The following is a 20534-nucleotide window of genomic DNA, read 5'->3' as shown; positions in this document are numbered from 1 at the left end:
TGGTTAACAAAATTATACAGGTTTCAGGTGCACAATTCTACAACACCTCATCTATATATTCTATTGTGTGTTCACCCCCCCCCAGGTCAAACCTCTGTTCATCACCACTTATCCCCCCATATCCTCGTCCACCTCCCCCCAGTTTTGGTCTTTGCATCCTGTCATTATGTTTAGTTAGGTCTCTTGTACATATCACAGACTAAAGAGTAGCTTTCTTTTCACTACTGCTAGATATGACATTTAATTATTGATGTAGATTTATTTTTACTTTCAGAGAGTTCCATTTTATCATGTAGATTATTGGTTTTATTCCAGTTATTCCCCTAATTTGTTATCTTCTGATTTCATTTCTATCATTTTATCAGTATTAACAATGTTTTTACAAAAACTACAGATGAAATGCAAAATTGAATATACAAATATATTTTATTGTCCCCCCACCTGGCAATTACTTGATTATATAAAATTGTAGCTCCACGGTTATTTTCTTCTGAGCTGTTAGCATATTGTTCCACTTTATGCCTTTGTCCAGAGTTCTAGATAAGATGTTTGGCACCTCTTTAATCTCTTATCTTTCTAGGAAACCTGTCAAAGAAATAAATTATACTCAAGGAACTGTAAATTACGTTTTACTAAAGACAAGTAGGTAAAATGAAAACATGTTTGAGAACATATTGCTTTCCTTTGAGGTGCCAGAGACATCTCTGGAAAATCCATGAAAAACAACTATAATTTGATGTCATGACCTCAAATTCTGTAGCTTAACTCAATAAGAGGGAAATTTCTTTAGGGTGGAGCCTGCAAGGAATAAAGGAATTCTAGAAAGGAGTCTGCTTTAATTTGCATATTCTCTCTTTGCAGCTGAAATAAAGAGATACCTTAGTGAAACTTAAATCGAGAATTCCACCTCTCTCTCTCTGTCTCTCTCTGCACCCTCATAAACTGAGATAATACTAAATCAATATTTGTTTAAAAAAGGCTTTTGCACAATAAAACTGATATGTATGTCACAAGACACATCAGAAGTTACAGTGGGTCTGTGAATTTTTTCTTTAAAATTTTTCTAAATATTCTTATTCAGCCTCCTGGAACTTGGAAACTGTGAAACATAAAAGACATGGAATTGAAATAATCAAGTTTCAACATATGAAAAAGCTGAGCTCAGTCAATAAGTGGGCAAAGAAAGTAGCTACTAAAAAAGTAATGGGAATCATCATAAAACCCCAACATAAACTGGGTAGAATGAAAGAAAACATTAAGTAAATGGAACAGAGGCAGAGGCAGGATCAAAGGGACCAGAGGGAAAGCAGTCAGAAAGAAAGTAGAAGAGAAGATGGGATCAGAGAAGGAAAAAAGATTAGTGAAATTATATATATATAATGTAGCATTATGGAGAACAGGACAGCCAATCCTGGAGGGAAGGGGAGAAGGCATGGGGGGGTGGGGGGGAGAGGATAAAAAGGGGGGGCCAAGGGGAACATGGGGTTGGGGGGAGATATATTCAGTGGGACACTTGAATCTACGTAAACACAATAAATTAAAATCATAAATTAAAAAAAAATAAAAAGATTAAGCAGCTTGACCAATTGTGGCACAGTAGATAGAGCATTGATTGACCTGGGATGCTGAGATCCCAGGTTCAAAACCCCATGGTCTCTAGCATGAGCACAGGGTTGCTGGCTTGAGCAAGGTGTCACGGGCCTGGCTTGAGCACCCAGGTCAAGGCATGTATAAGAAGCAATCAATGGACAACCAAAGTGCCACATCTATGAGGTGATGCTTTTTATCTTTCTCCCTTCCTCTCTTTCTCTCTATCTGAAAAAAAGAAAGAAAGAAAGAAAGAAAGAAAGAAAGAAAGAAAGAAAGAAAGAAAGAGAGAGGGGGGGGGAGAGAGAGAGAGAAAAAAAGAGAAAGAGAAATAGAGAAAGAAAGGAAAGAAAGAAAGAAAGAAAGAAAGAAAGAAAGAAAGAAAGAAAGAAAGAAAGAAAGAAAGAGAAAATTGTAAGAAATATATTTGGGGAAATTGTTTTGTCTTTGTAAAATACAATTGATTTAATTATGAGAGGTGGTTAATTTTTTTAATTTAAAAATTCAGCTGCTAATTTATTTATTATTTTTATTTATTTTTTTAATTTATTGGGTGACATGGTTTGCCAAACCACACACGTCTCAAGTGTTCAACTCAATACAACACCATCTACATACACATCATGCCCTGCCCCTGCCACACAAAGTCCTTTCTGCCCACATTTCCCCCTTTTTGTCCTCATTCCCCTAACCTCCACACTCACTTTCCTTATAACTATTGCTACTCTGTTTTCTGTATCCATGTGTTATGTATATATGTTTTTCATTTCAATTTATAGTCAGGTTTGACCATTTCTTTTCAGTGAGATGCAGAGAGAGGGAGGCAGAGAGACAGACTCCTGCAAGCCTCCTGACCAGGATCCACCTAGCAAACTCCCTACAGGGTGATGCTCTGCCCATCTAGAGCCACTGCTCTGTTGCTCAGCAATCGAGCCATTTTAGTGCCTGAGGTGAGGCCATGGAGTCATCCTCAGTGCCCAGGGCTAGAGGCTGCAAAGAGAGAGAGAGAGAGAGAAGCAGGGGGTGGGGGGTGGATAGAGAAGCAGATGGTTGCTTCTCCTGTGTGCCCTAACAGGGAATCAAACCCGGGACGATGCTCTACTGCTGAGCCAACTGGCCAGGGCCAGTTTAACCATTTTCAATTTGGTTATGCTATCATGAGACTATTGCTATAAAATTCTATATTAGTAATGTAAGACACATTGGTAGAGTATAAATGATGATAAATTGAATAAATTGGGTCTTTTCAGTTCACTGCATTGTGTTATCTATAGTTCAAATTAATTAATGTATTGTCGTGATCTTTTTTTCCCCATGGAATTCTGGGGAAAACAAAATAAAGATACTTGATAAAATCTTTGAATGACTAAAGCATTTTTTCATTTGTCTCAATGGGATACCGAGGAGAAGCATTAAGAAATGGCCTTGCAGCTTCACAAACCTGAAAATAGGACTTGTTTCTTAGCAGCTCTGGTCTCTTCCACTATGAAAGAGAGTAAAACTTCTTGACTCTGAATTTCCTTTTAATTCTAATGGCTCAAAAGGTAAAATGACTTGAGCAGAAGAAATAGGCTTCAGGCTCCTTACTGCTTCCCTCTATCATTAATCCATACCTTGGACACTGGAATCAAGATGGGTGGTTGTTCTTGTTGGCAGAAATTCAGATTGAGAAGCATAAATCCTTTTTCTACGAAGCACATGCGTGTCCCTTGCATTGGTTTAATCTCAACCGGTAGACTTTCTCAACTTTGCTGAGGTAATGAGGAGTCTGACTCCAGGCCAAAATCTTATGTGTAATCAATATGTCTGACCACAGGAAATTGACCTCAGACTTTGTCAGGCCCTATGTGGAAAAGCTGTCCTCTCCACATCAGGCATGGTGCACAGCCAATGCCTTGCAGTCTCCGCAGGGAGCTGCAGTCAAGGACCCTGTCCGTGTCCCATAGGCGGCCATGCGCATATGCATATCTGCATTCCCAGCCCAGGACGTCCTTTTGGAGATCTTCTTACTGGGACCTCAGCTGAGATGCTTCCTAGTCACCTCTGCTAAGACCTATTTTTCTTTTTCTTTTTCTTTTTTGGTGGGGGACGGGGCGATGAGGGCTGTCTTGAATAAATTATTCTCCTCCACTCAACTCAGTACTTTCCTATTCCTAGTCCTTCTCTATCTCTCTTTCTTCTCCTTACCCCTATAGACCACAACCCACTCCATAAAGCTGAAAATCCTTTTTTCCAGTACTCCCTTTTTACGAAACAAAATTTTCCCACCTGCACTGCATGTCACTTGACCCTGGCCCAGAACTGTTTCATGGGGCAAAAGGAAATGTTAGGGGCCAGCACTATTTCCCTTCTTGGCTTCTACCACACACGTAGATGAAGGCTTGTTACTTTCAGTTTGGCTTTTTGTCCTAATTGATCACCTCAACATCTGGCTGTTCTCCACAGGTAGTATAGAGAAAGCCAGAGTCAATGGATACAAAGATTGGGCAAAAGTGCCCATTCTTTGTAGTTCTAGGTTGTGGGTGTTTTTTGTTTAAGTAAAAATAATTTCTCATGCCAGAATTTAAAGAGACTTAACTTCGACAGGAATCAGAAGGCCCTGTAGGGGGAGCTCTCTGGTGGCACAATTGGTTAGCATGAGGTACTTACACAGCAGTGTATGACCCTGTGGTTTGCAGCCTAACCTGGAGGCTTGCATGTAACTTACCCTTTTTTTTTTTAACCATCATCACTCTATATTGTAGATTTGCATTGTGTATGGGAGGTGGGAATCTACTGGTAATCAAGAATATATATTTAAATAACCTTACATAGCTTTTAAGATGTAACTTTTTAGGATTGTAGTTACTAGTAGAGCACAGTATCAAGTGTTAAATTTTTTCGTCCTACGTGAATAAATCCGCATTTCTTTCCATTTTTATAAGATCATATTAGCACAATAAAGTCAGGACTTTCATTTTGGGGCTTTAGTTAGAGGATGTTTCAAAGTCATGTGCCTTCCTGTGAACTTGTTCAGATATGATTCTGGTCCAGCTTCTGTGGACATTTAAAAGTTTTTGAAAGAGAAACTATAATATTAAGTTTTCAATTCTGACTTAGAGATCAAAATAGAAGAAAATAGATCAGCCTTGCAAAACTCAGGTTACAGAAAGCTTTAGTGAATGCTTCTGGATAAAAAAAAAAGCTGGGCCTTTGAAGCTTGTTTGAGAGAGTTGTCACATCGTGAAGGCAAACTTGAAATCATTGTTGGAAGCTGAGGCAGTAACAGTGGTTCTTTTAGGAACACCAGGCGTTTCAAAAGTCTCCAATCAGGAAACCATTATATAGGGTATAGGTTTTTGTTTTGTTTTGTTTTTCTTTCTCCAACTATAAAGACACAAGGACTGGAAAAGTCACCTCTGGGGACATCCAGAGATCAGTCAGACAAATGATACCTCTGAGTTACCACCCTTCCCACTCCATTTACCTCTGAATCTAAAGTAAACAAAGGAAATGAGCATGGTGATGAAGACAATCAGAACACACAGGATCACAGTCATATCTTCCAACCACATAACATCCAATTCGAAATGAGGATCTGAAACAGAAACTGAAGAGAGATGCAAGAATTACAAGGGTCCCAGGTTTATAATAGATTTACTTTTTATGTTCCTATTCCTCCATACTTCTGAGCTTATAAGAGGGTGGGGAAGAAGTAGGCTGGGTTATGTAGATAAGCCTGCAGAGAAGGGTGCTTGGGCTCAGTCTGGAAGGGGCTGTGTAGAGGCAGATACATATTCTTACCTCAAGCAGCATGACACTTGCTTTGGTTGGCCAGAATTTGAATGATAGATTGACACATTGTGTTTTTACCTTTTTATCTGGTGCTGTAAGCTCTCAATAATTCTAAGACTTTTGACGGGTATGATGAAACAAAATAGTCTAGAATTGTTGTAAGGTACCAAAGGGTAAAGAATTAATATTAATATTTTAGGAAGCTTAAAGAACATTTCATTAACTTGGGCTAGGCATACAGAGAGATTTTGTAAATGATCTCTGTACGTGTGTGATTAGCATAAAGCCAAGATGGCCGATGGCATTGTGTTGTAAATGCAAAGGGGAAGGAGACTTGGATTCTCTGACACCTGTGGGGAAATGGGTGAGTAGCTATCCAGGTGCAGGCAGAGAAAAAATTAAATTCAACCTTTTCTTATATTAATAGGCCATTTATAGGCATTTGTCCCCATGGAAACTACCTCTCTCCTCCTGAAAGCATGTAGTTAATGTGTGTATCTCTGGGCAAAGTTTGTGATGTCATGCTTTTTCCTCACCCATGTATAATTAAGGATATATAACCAACCCCTGGAATACTAATGTGACACACTCTTTGGGACTTTGGGGCTGCCCTGTGTAAGCTATATGTGGCCAGCATATTTAATAAATTTCCTCCTTTAATAAAACTTTTTAAAATTTATTTGGACTACGTGCCTCTACTAAAACCTGTGGAATTGTGGATTGGGTTCTTTATAGCATTTGGCGCCCAACATGGGGCCTATGGGGTGTTGCGTCACTGGGCAGAAGCACCCTGAATCAGCTGGTCTCTCTGGGAGGCTGCCTGGTCCTGCTTGAGTCCCAAGGAGAGGCGCACCACCTGAAATGTTCTTGGGGCCCCCAATCTTCCTGTAGGTCCGGACAGTTCCCCAGTAGACACTCCCGCATTCCAAATTTGACAATTTAAACTAATCAGCAGAGAACTCGAGGAGGTAAGTAAAGTAACTCTTTGCTTTACTGAATGCTAGCTTTTCTCTGTATGTCTGTATGCTTGCTTTTCTGTTCTGTAGTGAGTATGACGAAATAGATCAGACGTGGTCGGCATATTTGCAGTACACTCTCCAAGACCGAGACATCAGTGGAGAGTTTCTAGGTCCTGCCTTGGACTCTAAGGGATATCTGTTCGTACTCTGGGGGACATTAGTGAGAACTGAGTGGACCAGGTCCATCAGCTCTGCCTCATATCCTCAGAAACGTCAGGTTCTCTAGAGAAATATAGTTGGCACTTTGTGCTCTAGGAAGGCATAGTGGAGATTGAGTCCATCCAGGATTAGTCAGTCTCGCATCGCACTGAATCAGTGGAGACTGAGCTAACCTGGATTGATTAATCTTACCTCGGACTTCCAGAGACTTCTCTGTGTTTGTCAAGATCTCAGTCTTTATTTTCCTGAGTTTAAGTTTAAAGTCCTTGCAGGGATGTGACCTGCATTACACCTAAGAGGCCACGAGGGGAGCCCTTCCTTAGTCTATGAAAGTGTGCTTGTGTGTGTGTGTGTGTGTGTGTGTGTGTGTGTGTGTGTGTGTGTGTAAATTTTGTTTAATATCTAAAATGTGTCTGTTTTAAAGCCTGGCTTCAGTCTTTTGTGTTAAAATTGGAAACTTCTGACTAAAAAGCAATCTCAAATGGTGACTTGTATATACTGCAGATTTTCTTTGTTTCTTCGAGAGATCTCTTGTGACATTTCATGGCTTGGACCCCTCTCCCCTGCTCCACTACATATCTTCTCTTGGATTCAGAATCTCTGCCTTCAAGAGGCCCTACCTATTAGGTTTCTCCTCTGAAAGAAATTGTTCTTTTCTGTTGGCTTCTTCCCTTGGTTTTGTAATAATTAATCTCTCTATAGTCAAACAGCTTTTATTCTGAGTGCTACTTAATTATCTGTTTTATCTTTTTGTTTTTATTGGTGCACAAATTTCTGGATTTTCTGAAGTAGTTTTAATTCTGTAATTGGTGGCCTTGACTATTAAATATGGGAGGAGGGGCCAGTTCACAGAAGACCCCTTTAGGTTGTCTTTTAAAGCACTTTCAAGAAACTTATGAAGACAACTGTGAGTGTGGAATTAAATGGTCTAACAGAAGGCTTTGCACTCTCTGTGAGTCAGAATGGCCTGCTTTCAGGGTTAAATGGCCGAAAGTGGGGGTTTTTAACCCCCAGATAGTAAATACAGTCTGGAATATAGTAACTGGGAATCCAGGTTGTCCCAATCAGTTTCCATACATTGATCAGTGGCTAAATTTAACATTAAATCCGCCACTATGGCTAAAAGTTTGCTTAATACAGACAGGGTGCCACATCTTCCTAGTCAGGCTAGATTTGGGTCTAAAGCAAGAAGGGAATATAAGGAGTACTCCAGGACCTCCTGTTCACACAGAGTCTCCTGAGGAAACTGAGTTGCCACCCTTTGTTAGGTAAAAAACTAGAGCCCCTGAGTCTACACAGCAGCTACAGGAGGAGGCTATAACTTCCACTGCCTCATCCCCTCCCCACAATCAGAGTGGATCAGAATATGGGCAGGGAAGAGATCCTATCTTGCCACTCAGGGAACCCCCCCTTCAGGAACTGATCCTGGCCATGAGGAAAGGCCTTTCCTTGTGTATGTCCCATTGTCCACCAGTGATCTATATAATTGGAAAAGCCAAAATCCTCCATTCTCGGAGAAGCCTCAAGCTCTGATAGGGCTTATAGAATCTGTCCTACAAACTCCTAGACCTACCTGGGAACACTGCCCTCTTCACTTCAGAAGAGAGGGATAGAATTAGACAGGAAGGTAAAAAGGCAGTCCTAGGAAAGCAATCAGATTTACTGTAAAATATTCAGAATATGAGACCCATGATTCAAATCCCAGGAATAATCTTATTACTTGCCATATCAACTGATATGAGTTAATCAAAGAATAGTTAATCTGTTCTTCTGTATCTGCATCACGGAGGTGGAGATGACTATAGACCAGGGGTCCCCAAACTTTTTACAGAGGGGGCCAGTTCACTGTCCCTCAGACCGTTGGATGGCCGGACTATAAAAAAATCTATGAACAAATCCCTATGTACACTGCACATATCTTATTTTAAAGTAAAAAAACAAGACGGGAACAAATACAATATTTAAAATAAAGAACAAGTAAATTCAAATCAACAAACTGACCAGTATTTCAATGGGAACTATGCTCCTCTCACTGACCACCAATGGAAGAGGTGCCCCTTCCAGAAGTGCAGCGGGGGCCGGATAAATGGCCTCGGGGGGCCGCATGTGGCCTGCGGGCCGTAGTTTGGGGACCCCTGCTATAGACATTGTATAAGATGTTACAGATTTAAAGTATACAATGGTTATGGAAGTTTCTGGCACTTCATATTTATTAAATGAATTAGTAAGTGATTTCTCCATTGATAAGCACCAAAAAGAAAATTAATCCAGAAAAGGCAGGGCAAACAGAAAGTTGGCTGTATAGGGAGGGAGGCTGCTAAGTGAGACATGTACAGAGGAAGCAATATTCTCAGGGGAAGTTTATTTTTAAGTAAAGAAAAGACAGGTCGGTAGCAATTAAATAAGAGGTTAGTAGATGGTCTGGCTCTGGCCCTACCTAATGATCAGCAGTTGTCAGCAATGTATGTAGAGTCCTCTGTGAGAACTTGGTTATAGGTTCTCAGGGTAGAGCAAGCAAAAACAGACTTTTAATTTTGTGACTCATTCTTAAAGATTTCAGGTCAGCTTTGACAATGACAGTGACACTGACTTGCAGCCTATCCTTGGGGCTTTGAGTTATCTCCTGGGAGCTTCACAAATCACTAGGTGCCCAGCTATATTGCCCTGCAGTGATTATTACTTTTCACAGAATAGCTGACTAAATCTCTCTTGTTATTTCCTTTTCATAGCAGAACAGTACAGGTGTTGAAACAGAGGGCTGCAGAATCTAAATGTCTGAGCTGGAGTCCAAGCGCCACCATCACTTAGCTATGTAAATAAGCTATTCAACTTCTTTGTGTGCCAGATTTTATCACCAATAAAACCTAATTCACTGAAGAATACGTACGGTTGACGATTGAAACTCGGGGGTTAGGGACGGAATCCCCTGCACAGTTGAAAATCTGCCTATCACTTTAGACTCCCTCAAAATTTAACTACTAACAGCCTGTTGGTGATTATTAGCCTTACTGACCACATGAAAACTACACATATTTTGTATGTTATATGTATTATATACTGCATTTGTACAGTAAATAAGCTAGAGAAATGTTATTAAGAAAATCATAGAAAAACATATACACATATTTTACATGTCCATAATCTAATTGTCTCTTATTTTTTTTCAATATTTTTAGGCTACAAGTTTCACCTGGGAGCTTTTTCAAATTGTCACAATCTCTAAAGAAATTTCCAAGATATTTATTGAAAAACATTCTACATATAATTAGATCCATGCAGTTTCAACACATGTTGTTCAAGGGTCAATTGTATATTAATCTATATAAAATTGATAATGCACACAATATATAATATATATTACATAATGTTATAGAATCTTGCTTATTTCTTCTGATACTGATGGATGTGGCATTAAATCTGCTAACATAGTTAATATGCCAAACTCAAGTATGGACTTTCTTAGATAAAATGTAAAATACATTTCCAGTATGGTTTGATTTAAGGTAATTCATGTCTTAATTTCACAGGAGAAAATTACTAAATAAAATCCTCTGAATAATCCAGCCCTACTTTATGACTTCCACATCGTGAGTTTTTGGCTCGAGTTATATCTCCAGCCTATAATGAAGAATTACCTTACCTGGCTGATCATTGCCTTATAAACATCATTTCCATGGGGATGTCGAAGATAAAGCTGAGAACCTTTTTTGATGTATTAGAGTCAGTGACTCCAAAACTTACACAATTTCCTTTTTAATTTCACCCTCAATGAGAGCCAAAGAGAAAGTTCAGTTTCAGGTGTCCATGCACACTATGAAATTGAGCAAATTCTGTGTGGACATGAATTATTTTAAGAGGGTCCTTCCCTTTGATTCAGTCTCTAACAGAAATCTGTGTCTCCTAAAAGTTTAAGGTTTACTGAATTACTACCCTGTTTCCCCAAAAATAAGACATCCCCTGAAAATAAGACGTAGTGCAATTTTTTAAACTTAGAAATATAAGGCCTCCCCTGAAAATAAGACCTAGCATGTCTTTAGGGGCAAAAAATTAATAAAAGACACTGTCTTATTTTTGGGGAAGAAGTGTAGATTGTTGTACATGGAAATAGAGTCAAAAGAAATTCTTGATGGAATTCAGAGTTTGGCTTGTTATGCTGATGTTTGTGATGACATGACTCCAGTATATTAATAAATGTTGATGTTTTGTTCATCAATAAATGTGAATTCTTGCTCATGGAAAAATAAGACATTCCCCTGAAAATAAGACCTAGCGCATCTTTAGGAGCTAAAATTAATATATGACACTGTCTTATTTCCGGGGAAACACGGTACCTCCTCTAGGCTAAAACTATAACAACAATTGGCATCTTTTCTTAGGTGAAATGATGACTGAGGCTACTAAGACTAAAGAAAATATTTTTGTTTCCTAAGGGGCAGAAGCATCAACAGTTTGTATCATTAATCACAAAATATTCAGGAGACTGTAATCCAAACCCTATGACATGAGGTCCTAGTGTTGATTGGCCCTGTAATTCAAACACATATCACTCTCCTTTGGCTAAATGTTTTACCAGTGACAAGGTATTTTGAAAAGAAAATATTTTCTGGAAGTTCCCACCTTTTTGATCCCACATACCTCGGCTTTTGTGATGTAAATAGAGAATGAGTGAGGTGATTACACAAATTGAAGACAAGATTATTAATATGCCCACTATTATAGGAGCTCTCAATTTTCTGGAGCAATCTGAAAAAGAAGAGATAAATAATCACTGATTATTGGTGGAGAGGTATTTTGGATTAGGGAAAAATGCACCAAGAAAGTGAGAGCTATATTTTAATGTCATCCTTCTGTATTCATTTAGAATAAGACTAAGGAAAAGTAAAAACAGAATAGGACCAAGGCATTGGTTTAAGAATCGAAAGGACCTAAAGTTCCTAAAATCTTAGAGCTAAAGTTTCTGGGGACTAGGACAAGAAGCAGAGCTGTCCTAGGATGTGTCAGGCTTTTGGCTGAGGCTAAATAGACCTGGAGAAAAGGAACTCATTTCTTTTCCTCCATCTAGCACACCCATCAGTGTGCCTTATTAGAGAGCATGACACATTTATCACTTTACCCAGCTGTGAAACAGGCCAGGAGAAGGGTAGTTCTGAAGATCTCTGACCACCTAAAGTTTCATGAATGAAAGGGTCATTAAGCAACATATTATTTAAAATCTTATTAAGCACATATTATATTGTCTTGTGGCTATCTAGTCTTTCCATGAAAATCTTCTATGGTGTGGGTGCTCACTACTGCAAGCAGTGCCCATTCTTCTGCCAGAGTTCTAGAGAGTTTCACTTAGTGGGTAAATTATAGCACACTAGGACCCATGAGCATTATTGTGGCGTAAGGAGTCCCTCATTTCTGTCCTTATCCCCTCCCTTAAACAACAAAATATAGCACCCACTCACAAAAGAAGTGCTTCTGTGAGAGTTATGAGACATAGGACCATATACCAAGGAACCTAGGAGGAGTGTTGCCCACCTGTGCATCTGGTAGTAGGCAGGCAGTCTTTGGTACAGACTCTGGAACATGCAGAAGACTCTACGCTGGATCTCACTCCACTCTGCTGTAGTTCTGAAACACATGTAAAACATTGACTTAAGTCATTACCTACCTAAGGGAGAGCCTTGTGGAAATCCAGGTTTCTCGAGGAGAAGTTCCAGCACTCCACTGGAGCAAAAAATATATAAGTGTGGATGCATTGGAAAGGGTAAGAAGACCAGCCTGACCCTTCCCCAAGGATGCACAGTTTAAGACTAAATGAGATGGCTGTAGCTTCTCCCTTAGGGATGAGAGAGCCAGCGAGTAAATACCTGTCTTCTCCAGCTATGCAGGAGGTTCCAGAGAGACTCATTCATCTCTCAGCATATCCAGTGTATCCACCAGTGGGGGAAAGGAAACTGATTAGGAGACTACACATAAGATTTAAGGAGGGCATTAATGGGATATGGTTCTTGCTGACTGCATTCTGGATTTCATCAAGAAGATTGCCTATGAGCTAAAGGAAACCTGACCCAAGGATTCCCCAAAATTGGCCTGCTGGCAAGCCCAGTACACCACAAGCCAAATCCACCCCTCCCTGAACTTTGTGGCTGGCTCCCTGTTTCTGCTCTGGAGAGCAACAGTGACAGCAAGTGCTGGTAGATAGGGAGCAAGAGCAGAAAGCAGGCCAGGGTGTGTGGGCAAGGGAGAACTGCATTGCCACCCTCAGGGAAAAAGACAGACTGGGAGCAGCCTGGTGTGTTGAAAAATTCAGAAAACACACGCAAGCTGAGGAATTCTGCCATATATGGTTACAAAGTCTGAGAGAGCCTCAGAAGCTATAGCAGCTGCAATCATATATTTGAGGAGGGGCTAATATCCAAACTATATAATGAATTTGTACAACTCAGTACAAAAAATAAATTCAATTTTTAAAGTGGACAGAAGATATGAGTAAATGTTTTTTTCTGAATAAGACATACAGATGGTCATCAAGAACATAAAAAGATGCTCAACATCACTGATGAACAGGGAAATTCAAATCAAAACCACTAGAAGATATTGCTTCATACCTATTAGAATGGCTATTGTTGGCCTGACCTGTGGTGGCGCAGTGGATAAAGCGTCGACCTGGAACACTGAGGTCGCCGGTTTGAAACCCTGGGCTTGCCTGGTCAAGGCACATATGGGAGTTAATGCTTCCAGCTCCTCCCCCCTTATCTCTCTGTCTCTCCTCTCTCTCTCTCTCTCCCTTTCTCTCTCTCTCTCTCTCTTTCTCCCTCTCCTCTCCAAAATGAATAAAAAAAAATTAAAAAAAAAAAAAGAATGGCTATTGTTGAAAAGACAAGAAATAACAAGTGTTGGCCAGAATGTGTAGAAAAGGGAAGGCATGTCCAGTGTTAGTGAGAATGTAAATTGATGTGGCCACTATTGTAAACAGTATGAAAGATCCTTAAATATTAAAACTAGACCTACCATTCTAGCAATTTTACTCTGGGTACTGTCATGTGCCATATAAGGACATTTAATCAACTATAGACTACATATAGGATGGTGATCTCATAAGATTATAATGGAACTGAAAATTTCCATCTCCTAGTAATGAAGATTATAATGGAGCTGAAAATTTCCATCTCCTAGTAATGTTGTAGCCATCATAATAGCACAATGCATCACATGAATATTTACCATTGTGTTACAGTAACCATCAGTATTCAGGAGTGTAACATAGTGTACAAATTTGTAGCCTAGGAGCTTTCAGGTACAGAATTTGTGGCCCCAAAATATGTGTATTTGGCATAAGAATTATTTTAGGTTTGTTAATTTTAAGAAATTACAGCCATGAGAGAAGTTCTGAAAACCAAGTTAAAGTTAATAAATTTACATTATAAGAAAAATCTCCATTTGTACGGGTGTCTTTATAGTTGGACCAAGAAGAGAATGACCTTATCTCTAGAAACTTTAATCAAGGCCTGTCTCTAGAAACTTTTATCAGTGCAAGAGGAACTGATTTAAATATGCATGACTGTTAATGTAGGTAGGTAACTAGACATTGATGGGGAAAGGGAGTTGGACATTATATTTAATAAAAATGGAAAATCTGCTCCAACAGGAAGCTATAGCATTTATCATTTTGGATGGGCGTGGTGGGAGTGGGGGCACATGGCTTAACTAAAGAGATTAATACTCCCTCTCCTGTTCAAGGAGGAACAACTGCTTTTTCCAGCTTCCCAGGGTGTGAGGGAAGGTGCTGCTGGGAGGTGCTTCTGTGCTTCCTATTGGAGGCAGGCACAGTGAAAGCCAGAATGCAGCCATAGAGCCCTGTCAGTCTAGACTAGAAGAAGATTCTGATTGGTTAGTGCCAGGAACCAATGCAAACCTGCCAATTTTTTTTTTTTTTTTCTTTTTCATTTTTCTGAAGCTGGAAACAGGGAGAGACAGTCAGACAGACTCCCGCATGCGCCCGACCGGGATCCACCCGGCACGCCCACCAGGGGCGACGCTCTGCCCACCAGGGGGCGATGTTCTGCCCATCCTGGGCGTCGCCATGTTGCGACCAGAGCCACTCTAGCACCTGGGGCAGAGGCCACAGAGCCATCCCCAGCGCCCGGGCCATCTTTGCTCCAATGGAGCCTTGGCTGCGGGAGGGGAAGAGAGAGACAGAGAGGAAGGTGCGGTGGAGGGGTGGAGAAGCAAATGGGCGCTTCTCCTGTGTGCCCTGGCCAGGAATCGAACCCGGGTCCTCCGCACGCTAGGCCGACGCTCTACCGCTGAGCCAACCGGCCAGGGCCCAAACCTACCAAATTTTAAAGACAGAGATTGGTTGATATTGGTCAAATAAGTTTGTAAATATTATATATTTATTTGCTCGCTTATAGTTTCATTGGGTGTGGGGAACAGGCTGTAAGTAGACAGGGTCATTATTGCCTAAGGCTTAGTTTTAAGAGTAAACCTTTCCCAACCTAAGTGACTTTGTATCAGAGACTTCCTTGTTTGTACATTGGATTAAAGGTTTTGATTTCTAAACTATAAAATGAGGCATACCGGGAGCTTGCTCTGTCTCGGTTCTTGAGATTTGCATTAGAGAAGGGAGCAGAGAAAGGCCACATGGGGGAGAGGAGAAGCAGCCAAAATGGTGGAGTGCTGAAGGAGAAGCCAGTTTGTGCAGAGTGTGTGTAGAGAGAAGGTGATGGGAAACAGAGGTGAATAAGGCTGGTAGCTAGAAACTTTGATTCTAGGAAACTCAGATGAGTCAGTGGTTTTGAGAGCCCTGAATGGAAAGGGAAATGTTTTTCCCACTATGTTTATTTCTTGTCTGCTGGGTGCAAGCTAGGATTAAAGATAATGGCCCACTAGTTCTTGGCTCCATTGTTTCAGTGTCACCTGTCCGAATCAAATGCAAACCTGCATGAACCAGGCAGCTATGATAGTGGCTGCTGCTACTGGTTTTACAGCTGACTTAAGGAAAAGCTAGTTCTTCCCCGCCCAAAAATATAAACAGAGGCTGAACAATGATCCAGCCTTTTTCTCTGCCTTTCTGCTTGTAGACAAGTGCTTACTTTGTTTGCTCCCAATGCTGAGTGGCCTGGCAGCCACCTGCAGACTGGGAGCCACATGTTCTCCCAAATACAGACTTTGAGCAGCACCTGGACTAAAGTAAACTTTGATATGGACTAAACCATAATGCAGAATACCTGAACTTTGGTCTTTATACCGTTCTCAATGATGACAAGAGTGGATGTTTTCCCCGGGTAGGACAAATGGAAATGAGACACTGGAAACCTGTGGGCAGCCTCCTATTTCAACCCTAAAAAAATCTTACTGCAAAAGTCTAATCTTCTCCAAATGCAGGTCTTGCGAAATGTTTTTCTGTGACTCCATAGAAGAATTACAATTCCACATGCAACATAACAGCCTTACACTTGTGTACTGTGCTTTTCTAGTGACTCCATATTGTCGGGAGCCGATCGACTATTGCTGGCTAACTAGGTCACAGCAGGAGAAGATCCACAACTGCTGGTTGACAAAGTCACAGCAGAAGAAGACCAATGGCTGCTAGTTAATAAAGTCACCGCAGTGAAGACTAACAGCTGCGGGTTGACAAAGTCACCGCAAAGGAAAGGCACAATGATACTTCCCCCTTTTTGACCTTTTTGAATTAATCTGGCCTTATATCCCCCCTTTTCTGGGTGTGTGCTATCATTTATGGCACAGGGATAATAGTACCGTACTTTCCCTGTAGATTCGTAGTAATATTTTTGGAAATGAGACAGAGGGTGTGAGTTCCACAGAAAAGCCTGTAAGCCCCTTGAACTGGGCTCATAGACATAAGAGGCTGGCTGTGATATCCCTCATAAAGGGTTAAGTTGGTAGGAGAACTTCTTCTTATTAATCATGTTAGAAACAATAGATTGTGACTTATGAATAGGTAGGAAACAGTAACTATACACAGAGCACCTTTCAGCCTTCACTTAAGTAATTACCTCCCTACCTTTTCATGTAGTAGAGTAAAGAAACTTTCCTTTCTTCTTGCATACCTGACCTGCAGGTGGTGGAACACTCTGAGAAAAATAGAGTTAGAACTTAACTAGAGTAGGAATATAGTAATAAATAAAATTTGACTAGACAATAGCATCATAGGTAAGGTAGAGTTGTTATTCAGTACTGACCTTTTAGAAGTTTGTACCAACATTGTAATTTCTGTTCAAGTTATTGTATAACTGTACTTTGAATGACTTACCACTTAATTTATAGTTACCTAAAAAATGTAAGCATAGTGATACAAAAACAATAATTAATCAATGTATTCTGAATATCATGTAATTGTAACTTAGTGTTGCATAAAAAGAAAGCTAGAATAGCATTTGGCGGAGATGCATGGCAGTAAATGCTAACTAGAGAATAAAGAGAAAGGAAAGAATTCGGCTCTCTCACTCGATTCGTGCCGACGCCGTCTCTTCCTGTGGGACCCCTGGATTCCCCCCGGGGCTGGACCCCGGCACCATATAACTGGCTTCTCCAACCCAACATCTTCTTTAGCCTTCAACTGAATATAGTAGGTGCCAGCTTTTGCCATTTTGGTGAGTTACTTAGTTTCCTGGATCTGTTCCATGTATACAGGAGATACACATGTTATTAAACTTTGGTTTGTTTTTCTGATGTTAATCTGTTTTTGTTCTTGTTGTTTTGTATTATTGTGATGTTTCAGCCAAGAACCCAGGAAGGTGGAAGGAAACTTATTTTTTCCTATTGTTAGAGCAATAGGCTATAGCAGATAGCCTATGTGTATAGTAGGCTCTACCATCTAGGTTTGTGAAAGTACACCCTATAATATTTGCACAATGATGAAATTCCTAATGATGCATTTCACAAAATGTATCTCTGTCATTAAGTGGCTAATGACTATAATTTATTTGAAAAAAATAAAAAACTAACTTAAAAATATATGCATCTTCATATTTATTGCAGTATAATTCATAATAGCCAAGATACAGACACAACTTAAGTGTCCATTAATGAATGAATGGATAAAGAAAACATGCATGCACTCACTCACACACACATGGAATGTTATGTAGCTATAAAAAAGAATAAAATCTTGATATTTGTGTCAACATAGATGGACCTTGAGAGTATTATGTTAAGTGAAATAATTCAGAAAGATAAAGACAAATACTGTATGATTTCACTTACATATGGAATCTTAAAAAAAATTTTTAAAACAACAAGCTTATAGATTGAGAGAACAGATTGGTGATGGGCAGAGGGAGAGCATGGGGGGATGAGCAAAATGGGTGATGGGATTTAAAAAATATCAACTTCCAGTTAGAAAATAAATTCATCATGGGAATATAATATACACACTGGCAACTATAGTTAATAATACTGCATTGCATATTTGAAAGTTGGTAAGAGAGTAGAACTTAAAGTTCTCATTATAAGAAAAAATTTTGTAACTATAGTGATAAATATTAACTAAACTTATTGCAGCTTTAGCTCCCTCATCCCCTTTTATATCTCCTACCCTTCAAACGTACTTACCTTGCAATCTGTTATGTAGATCAACACTGGGCACCATGATGAAGATCACCAGCAGAGCCAGAATTATGCTCAGGGTCAGCAACCAAATAACGTTCCATGGAAACAATTGATCTGAAATGCAGAGCCCTAATTATTACCACTTAGGAATCTTGGAGTGTTTGGAGCCACCAAACCAGGAACCATGATTCCCCCAAAGCACCTTTGCATTCAAGACCCCATGACCCCGGGATATTAGACCTAAACCAGTTTGGGAAGGCAGTTATAACTGGGTGGTTGAAAAATGAGAAGGGAAAAAGGGTCTGGAGTGTGTTTGAGCCAGTTATGAGTAAAGATGAGGGAAGAAACACCTTCCCTATTGCCAACCCTACTTTTTTTTATCCACTCTATCTCATGTTCTTTCTGACTAAAGGGGAGGAGGCAGAGCTAGTGTTTTCCCACCAAGCCTCAGACCCAACTCAGTCCTTCAGTCCTTTTGCTTAAGCAATCAATATACATGCAGTCCTGAATTCTCTAATATATTCACTGGGTCTGGCATTATGCTTCAGAATACATTTAGAGACATATGTATATGTCAACTTTCCTCCTTTTCTATTCTATACACAAGCTGTTTTGTTTTTTTGTTTTGTTTTGTTTTGTTTTGTGTGTGACAGAGACAGAGAGAAACAGAGAGAGCGACAGATAGGGACAGACAGACAGGAAGGGAGAGAGATGAGAAGCATCAATTCTTTGCTTTCTCATACATGCTTCGACCAGGGGGCTACAGCAGAGCAAGTAACCCCTTACTCAAGTCAGTGGCCTTGGGCTCAAGCTTGCAACCTTGCTTAAATCAGTTGAGCCTGCGCTTAAGCCGGTGACCTCGGAGTTTTGAACCTGTGTCCTCCGCATCCCCGCATCCCAGTCCAACACTCTGTCCACTGTGCCACTGCCTGGCCAGGCCACAAGCTGCTTCTTTTACTCTTTGCTAGCCATTGTGTACAGACAAATGTTCTTCCAGGGTTTGGGGTGGGAAAACCCAGAGAAACAAAGGGAACTTTCTGTATCCTTATATATATATTAGGTATATTTGATACCTAATAAATTCCATATTCTCTTAAAAATGACTTGTACATACTGGGCATGGACACCTATCATTTTGTTTGGTAATCTTATGTCTTTCTTCTCAGAGAAAAATCTCTATTTCACCTAGAACATACAATTATGTATAAGAAAGTAAACAGAAGAAGTTGCTAGAGAGCTAATCACAAATTCTGCTCCTCACAATTTTAATTATGTTTGGTGGGCAGAAACCGGGATTGAGTTGGTGAAATTCAGGGGACTGAGAACTCCATGACTTTGGAGCCAACTTTTTGTCCAGATGAGCTGCAACCCAGTGAGCTGGAAAATAGCTTTGTCAGCTCACAAGTTAGAGAGGGACAGAGTGCTAAGTGAGACTAAATTTTGAATATGATCTTTTCGTTATCATAAGTTATTTATGTTTTCTAATGTTCAGTGAATAGAAAATAAGATCTCCCTCAGATGTTTCTGTTTTCCAGAACTTTAACTTGATCCCCAAAGTTTGTGTTAATTACATTTCTTTTAATATATGTTCTTTAAAAGTGCATATCTACTTGTTATGTCTTCATGTTAACTCAGGAAATATGTCTTTTATTACTTACTGAAGTTGTAAATAAGTTAACAAAGATTTTATCCATTTTTTTCTTGGTTTCTACATATATATTCTGCTACGAACTCTGTGGGCAAAGGGTAGGTAGGTAGTTTAGCTTGACTAGGTGGTGGTGCAGTGGATAGAGCATTGACCTGGGATGCTGAGGTCCTAGGTTTGATACCTCAAGGTCACCTGGAAATGATCCTATGGTCACACAGAGCAGATAAAGACGATAATGTTAAGTAGAAAAGTTCAAGTTGGGTAAAGAGATAGGGAATCCCAGTTATTGTGGGCAGATTGCATTTTTTAATTTGGCTTTTTAATGTAGTCTTTATGAAATAAGTGAGAGCTAAGTATAGACTTGAATAAATTGGCTTTTTAATGTAGTCTTTATGAAATAAGTGAGAGCTAAGTATAGACTTGAAGGAGACAATGGAATTTAGTTGAATTAGAGCATTCTTGGAAGAGGGAGCAATTAGAGCAAAGACTCCTATGGTAGGAGTAAGTTTGGCTTGGTTGTGGAACAGCAAAGAGTCTGTGTGACTAGACTAGACTAGAGTGGATAAAGGAGAATATTAGGGGATGAGGTCAGATAGGTTATGGGAGCACAGATAATGCAGGACATTGTGGGGCATTTTACTCTGAATAAAATGAAACCATTGCATGGTTTTGAACAAAAGGTGATGTTGTATGTCTCATGTTTTAAATAGGTTCTTCTAGTTATGTATAGAGAATATATCATAGTAGACAAGAGTAGAAATAGGGAGAACTTTTCAGATGCTATT

General features: G+C 39.9%; 1 protein-coding gene across 3 annotated transcripts in view; it reads right to left on the bottom strand.

Annotated features, from left to right (window-relative positions):
* Nucleotides 1–239: 239 nt before the first annotated feature.
* LOC136331179 (putative selection and upkeep of intraepithelial T-cells protein 1 homolog) overlaps nt 240–20534 on the bottom strand; it is a 48149-nt gene continuing 27854 nt past the window's right edge. For all 3 annotated transcript variants that reach the window (XM_066269251.1, XM_066269254.1, XM_066269252.1), the window contains 5 exons: nt 18105–18215; nt 12063–12155; nt 11175–11282; nt 5054–5176; nt 240–585 (listed from right to left, as the gene is read on the bottom strand). In XM_066269251.1, the coding sequence (XP_066125348.1) occupies nt 569–585; nt 5054–5176; nt 11175–11282; nt 12063–12155; nt 18105–18215 (452 nt within the window). In that variant the 3' untranslated portion in view covers nt 240–568. The remainder of the gene's footprint in view (nt 586–5053; nt 5177–11174; nt 11283–12062; nt 12156–18104; nt 18216–20534) is intronic.

The sequence above is a fragment of the Saccopteryx bilineata genome, chromosome 3, assembly GCF_036850765.1.
Source record: "Saccopteryx bilineata isolate mSacBil1 chromosome 3, mSacBil1_pri_phased_curated, whole genome shotgun sequence".
Lineage (NCBI taxonomy): Eukaryota > Metazoa > Chordata > Mammalia > Chiroptera > Emballonuridae > Saccopteryx > Saccopteryx bilineata.
Note: the sequence above shows the minus strand (reverse complement) of the source record. Positions and strands in the feature narration are given on the sequence as shown.